This window comes from Pteronotus mesoamericanus, unplaced genomic scaffold, assembly GCF_021234165.1.
Source record: "Pteronotus mesoamericanus isolate MK-2021 breed Mesoamerican mustached bat unplaced genomic scaffold, CSHL_Meso_final contig_116, whole genome shotgun sequence".
In the NCBI taxonomy this organism is placed as follows: domain Eukaryota; kingdom Metazoa; phylum Chordata; class Mammalia; order Chiroptera; family Mormoopidae; genus Pteronotus; species Pteronotus mesoamericanus.
In genome coordinates, this window is record NW_026555027.1 from 25651175 (window position 1) to 25657174 (window position 6000).

A 6000-nucleotide genomic window follows, 5' to 3' on the forward strand; every position below is an offset into this window, starting at 1 on the left:
TGGTATAAATTAATAAATAGCTGATGTTATTAATTTTATCCATGTCGTTAATATTATTTGAGCTCCCTGGTCATTCATTTGGGGATATAATCCCTGACTCAAGGTTGTCGCGGCCTACTTTAAGAGCCAGGCTGAAAGCGTCAGCATTCTGATGCTGATGGTGTTAGACAGTGTGGCGTGCAGGGCCTCGCATTGGGAAAGGGGGCCTGAGGAAGCTTTTAAGCCCAGAGCTGGAACTGAAGTGGGTGGGTGGGGGAGGAGGGGCGTTAGGAAGAAACTGGGTCTTGGGTTCAGTGGGCTTGCTGCTCTGTTCACACCTCCATTTCTTCCCCTTGTACCTCCAGCTGCCACACATGCCTCATATAAGCGAATGCTTGATGAAAAGAAGTTTAAAGCCCGCTGACCTGAGAGACATGACGGTTGGGCAGCTACAAGTGATAGTCAATGATCTCCATTCGCAGATAGAAAGTAAGTATAAAATGTGCCTGGAAATGGAATAATAAATGTAACATGCAACGGGCTAGCACCACTTCCTTGATTCAATGCCTTTGTGCAGCATTTCAATGGGTTCCTCCTGTGTGCTTGCAAGGAAAGGAAGGGACTCACAAACTCTCTAACTCTCTCCCTCTCCCTCTCTCTTTTGTTGCTTTGAAATATTCGGAAACTTTAAGAATTTTTCAAGGTTAGGTCATTTGTATTTACTTTAAATCGCCAGCCCCTAGCGAGTGTTTGGGATGTACTTGGCCTGCACCATCTGTTTCTAGGACACCATTTAGTAGTTACAGGTCATATATTATATGGTTATACCCTCAACTTTACTGATACATTTATTCATTTTAGGTCATCAAATCAAATTCAACTTACTTTGTGGTACTTCACGTGGTGAGAGTATATATGACCAACATGTGAAAATTACAGAGTGACAACCTGTGGGCCTGTTTCCCCCAGAATAGCTGACGTCCAGAGGGGCAGTGAGTGAGGGGCGCTCACCCGAGCTGATTAGAGGTGCAGAGAAGGTCCACTGCTCAGACGAGTGAAAGAGAGAACATGCTCACGTGGGCAGTGTGGCTAGGCCAGATGGACTCACGAGCCTTCTGAATAATATATGGTTTCTTAAAATCATGTAGACTTCCAGATAAAGCCACCAAAGAGAGATGCCATCCAAAAGAGTTCAGGCAAACCAGCTATGAAAAGCATTTTTTAGGAGCCAAGTGGGGAAATCTGAACACCAACTAAATGTTTTATTAAAGACTTATTTTTTTTATTCTGATAAAATAACAATATTGTGATTGGGTTCATTTTTTTTTAAGAGCCCTATCTTTAGAAATATATACTGAAGCTCTGACAGATGATATAATATGATGTCTGGAATTTGTTTTAAAATAATCCAGTAGGAGAAGGGGCGATAACGTGAGTCAAGATTGGCTACTTAAAGCTAGTTGGATGCATGGGATATCTATGGTACATGTACCCATGAATAGTTACTCCTTCTGACTTGAATGCAATCTTATCTATTTTAAAATGCTCTTCCTCTCTTTGCCCCAGGCTTGAATGAAGAGCTGGTCCAGCTGCTTCTCATCCGAGATGAGCTGCACACAGAACAAGATGCTATGCTGGTGGACATTGAAGACTTGACCAGGTCGGTGAGGTTTTGCCCTTTCCAAAGAAAGAAAGAAGCCCGGGATGGTCTGAAGTTTCAGAATTAGGGCAGGAGCGAGCGCTGGAGAACCGCCTCTCTCACTTCCATGAGCCGCTCACCTAATCCCTGCTGGTGTCAGCTGATTAGATGGAAGAGAAGTGGCCCACACTGCTCCTTGCAGGACAGACACAGTGCTTCTCAAAACCTTCCCCACCCCCGTTCCACCCCCATGATGGGTTGTTGGGGCATAGAACATGTGAGCGCACCCAAATCAGGTCAGCAGTTCTGGCCTAGGAGGACTTTGTCCCAGAGGACTGGCCCTGGAGAGTTGGCTCTAAGCTATTCCACACTGGCAGATTTCCAGTGTACGAGCAGCCACATGGTGGAAGCCACAAAATGGCACTTGCTGTTATGTGACGTGACTCTTGATCACATGTGCTGTGCCCAGAAGGCAGGGACACTGGAATCTTTCCACAGGACCAGTGCCGCCAGATTGCTCTCCCCAGGGGGAAACGCTAGGCCTTGGGTATCTTGCCAGGCCTGGGTCCAGGTGCCTCTCTGTGAAGAGGGAAAGAAGGCTTCCTTCCCCAGGGGATAAGGAAACTAGGCTAATGCTAGTCAAGATCTTGCAGTTGCTAGTTTTTCTTACAGAAAAGCCTGTCACCATAACTATAGAAAGTGCACAAAATGCCATGAGCATTCCTATTATCTCATATTTACCTTGGTGCCTTTTCTGAGACAGGTTATTTGAAGTCTTTAAACCAGGAGGCAACAATTTCTATTAATCCCAGGAATGGTGTTCAGAGAGTAAAAGGCTCCCCGAGGAAGGAAAGAACACTGTTTGCCACAATAACATAAGGAATTAACTGCATGATCCAGAACTATCCAAGAGAAGCTTGAAAACATGTGGTGAAAATGCTCTCAGGACCCCCTCTCAGTGTGTAACACTGGGTGAAATATTTTTCTGAATGCAATTGTTATTAAAATAGTTCTGATAGCAAAATAATGCCACAGAACCATGTTGAGGCTTTAAAAAAAAAAAAAGACCTATGTGCAGCACTCTGTTTTGTATGCTTTGAATACTATTGCCTCACCCCTAACAAAAAGACAGTGACAAAAAAAAAAAAAAGCCAGAAGGCCTTCCTGTACCTTCTTAGCATATGTACCTGCATCTGAAATAATATTCAAATAATATTATTGCCATCTACAGATGTATTCAGGCACTGCACCAACAAACTATAAGATACATTGCTTTGTGTTATTCTAAGAAATTGCATACAGGCATTAAGATTATGGGAAATCATTAGTGAAATATACACCCAGGACCTGCATCTTTGAAAAATAAGCGAACTCTTTGAGAAATCTGTAATTTGCCTATTCGAGCGGAGACTTTTACCCTACCCCTCAGAGCAGCATCGGCCTTACTCGCTGCAAGGAGGACATTGAGAGGCTCCTCCCTTCTCCCCAAGGATTACGTTGTTACTTAGGATTGTGGTATATGTTTTGTGTATACCTTTCAGGGTATGATCATGGGAGGCAAGGCAGGCAGAACCAAAGGGTTAAAAGGGGAAGAGTCACTAACTTAAAGGTTTTGGAAGAACCCTCTACATTGGAGTAGGTAGGGAGGAGTTTCTATGTCTATTCCTGGCTGCAGAAATATAACTTTGCTCATGGGGGAAACTGAGGACACTTAAATGTCCCTACAGAGCTTTGCAGCCAGATCTGAGTGGCCTGAAAGTATGGCTGTAAGGCTGCTGCCGTCCCGTTTACCCCTTCTCCTCACCTGCCCCACCCCTGCCATCCGGGGGCAGTTCAGGTCCGTGGTTCTCAGGTTTGGCTGCGCATTGGAACCCCCAGGAACCTTTACAAAGTGTCGGCACATAAATAGGGCCACGAGGTGGTCTGCTAAAAAGCATAATTTTTTTTCGTTTAGGAATAGAGGCTTTTTCTTGAGTTCCTTTATTGTTAAATGAATATCACCAATTATTTGTGGGCTGTTGAATGTGGCAAGGACACTGTTGTCACTTCCCTATTTCAGAAAGTATTTGCGGTTTGTCTTCTCTGTACTATAGATATGAGCCATTTTGCATAAAACCAATGAGGTAATCTTGACGTCATTGACTACCCAGAGCAGGGCAGCACCCAAAAACGGCCTCTGATCCTTTGGGTACAGCTAGAAGCCACACCCTTTAGAGGCTTTTCTCTTGCCAAATTTATAATTTCCTAATACCGCTCTTCAAAACATTAGTCTTTCGCAGCCCTGCCATTCCCTGAGATGTCTCATTAGTGCCCATTCAAGGGATGGAAGCAGCTTGGCCATTCCTCCCGCCGTCTCCGCTGGCCAGGCGCTGGGTCGGCTAAACTCTGGGCTCCCGGTACAGAACAGAGCGGATGAATACGAAGACTCACCCCCTCCTACCCCTGCCTGCACTGCCCTGATCATGCCCCGAGGGCTTTTTGAGGGGTGGGGGGAGCTATGCAAACAGGGAAATCCTTAACATCCACCAAAGCCTGCCACTTGCCAGAAAGACATTAACTTTTCTACGAAGGGCATTAGATCATTGACCTCTAATTTCTGTCAGGAGCCTTGCTAATAATACTTAGATGGGTGTCTGTGTGTGCATGCATGTTTTTAGATAAAGTAGCCACAGAGTGACTGTCACCCTACCTTGTTTTGACTCTTTGCTTAATGCTCCTTTTCCTATGTGCTCGCTCCTTGTTTGCTGTTTGTTCCTTTTTGTCTCTCTCCATCGGCATATATGCTCCATGAAAACAGAGGCCACGTTGGCTGCTCTCCACCAAATCCCTCACATCCCCAGCAGTGCCTGGCACATAGTAAACATCTGTTGAATAAATGGTCCCGGAGACTTTTCTCCACATTTTTAAACATAGCACTTTACCCCATCTCAGGTTAATCCAGTGGCTTAGTAAATAAAAAGAATTGTGCATAGAATATAAAAATTGAAGAGGGCAAATCCATTCAAATGAAGAACAGTTTCTTGGTTCTCCTGATTTCACTGTGAGTAAGTCTGAACCTCAGTTTGGAGGATGTTTTAGCTATTGATTGGAAAGTATCCCGGATCTTTCTTCTTAGCACTAAATAATTGTACTAATTTTACAGACATGCCGAAAGTCAGCAGAAGCACATGGCAGAGAAAATGCCTGCAAAGTGAGAAGAAGCCATCCAACCGGAGGACAAGCTAGACTTCATTTTGCTTCTGTGGTTGTAAAAATGTTGTTGCTAAAGGTGGCACAGAAACAAACAAATATCAGTGTTAGTCATTGATGATGTCTGAAGCTTAATGTCCAGTGATTGGCCGTTGCTTCTTAATTTATTTTAATTTTTTTACTGTGCCACTAAATATCAGGCATTTTAATAAAATAATGTTACAAAAATGTACAGTACTTACACCATCACAAACTCATGGTTAATTAAAGAGGGTAGTTTTAACTTTATTTTTATTTGTTTAGACATTTTAAGTTGGAGCAGTGTTCTCCCATTCACTACTTTCATCCTTCACTGTAGTTTTAAAGAACTGTAAATGACGGTGCTATATAAGTCAAAAAATACATGCCTGCCTCGTAGTGAAGTTGTAGCTCTCCATAATATGTATATTTTAATCAGTTTTCAACATTTTGTGAATGTTGACTACCTGAAGTTCATTTTTAGATGTGCTATTAACATTCTGTTGGATTCAGAGGGTTCCTTGAAAGTTTTATGTATAAATATGTAAAATAAAAATTAAAACTTTGTTTCATATGATACATCTTTTTGCTCACTAGCGAGCCCTACATTGGCTATATTTCTTCCCTTTTCACCCTCCCTCAACTGAATTCCTCACCAGGAATTCTTTCCCGTTTTATCCACTTCCATTGGTCTCATGAAGAAAAATGCCAAGTCTAAAGAAGTAGAGGCAGGTTATTTTTATCAGAGAAAAAAACAAAGTACTCTCCAGAGGACAAGCAATGCCGTGAACAGCCAGGAAGATGGGGAAGAGTGTGTGAGGGTGTGCGTGAGTGAATGTGTGTGTGAATGAGGATGTGTGAGAAAGTGTGTATGTGTATGTGAGTGACCCAAAGACGACAACGTCAATAGCCTCCAAACTAGTGCTTCTGCTGCTGCTCCAAGCTGCCGTTCTGGGATTCTAGCCCTGTACCATTTACTAGCTGCTGGCCTTGTTAGAGCCTCTTACTGCATCAAAATTCCATTTATCCAATTGGCCTCATGAACCCGTGTTGTTTGCACGTATGCTTTTCTGGAGGCCAGGTGTTGCCATTTCTCCAATTTTAATCACTTCCACTGGTCTCATGAAGAAAAATGCCAAGTCCAAAGAAGTATTATTCCCCCCAAAGTAGAAAGC

General features: G+C 43.2%; 1 protein-coding gene across 5 annotated transcripts in view; it reads left to right on the forward strand.

Moving 5' to 3' along the window:
- The window catches only part of SCHIP1 (schwannomin interacting protein 1), a 122003-nt gene extending 116606 nt beyond the window's left edge, over positions 1 to 5397 (forward strand). For all 5 annotated transcript variants that reach the window (XM_054580112.1, XM_054580120.1, XM_054580136.1 and 2 more), the window contains 3 exons: positions 345 to 468; positions 1546 to 1639; positions 4761 to 5397. In XM_054580112.1, coding sequence (XP_054436087.1) covers positions 345 to 468; positions 1546 to 1639; positions 4761 to 4812 — 270 coding nt within the window. In that variant the 3' untranslated portion in view covers positions 4813 to 5397. The remainder of the gene's footprint in view (positions 1 to 344; positions 469 to 1545; positions 1640 to 4760) is intronic.
- Positions 5398 to 6000: the final 603 nt, after the last annotated feature.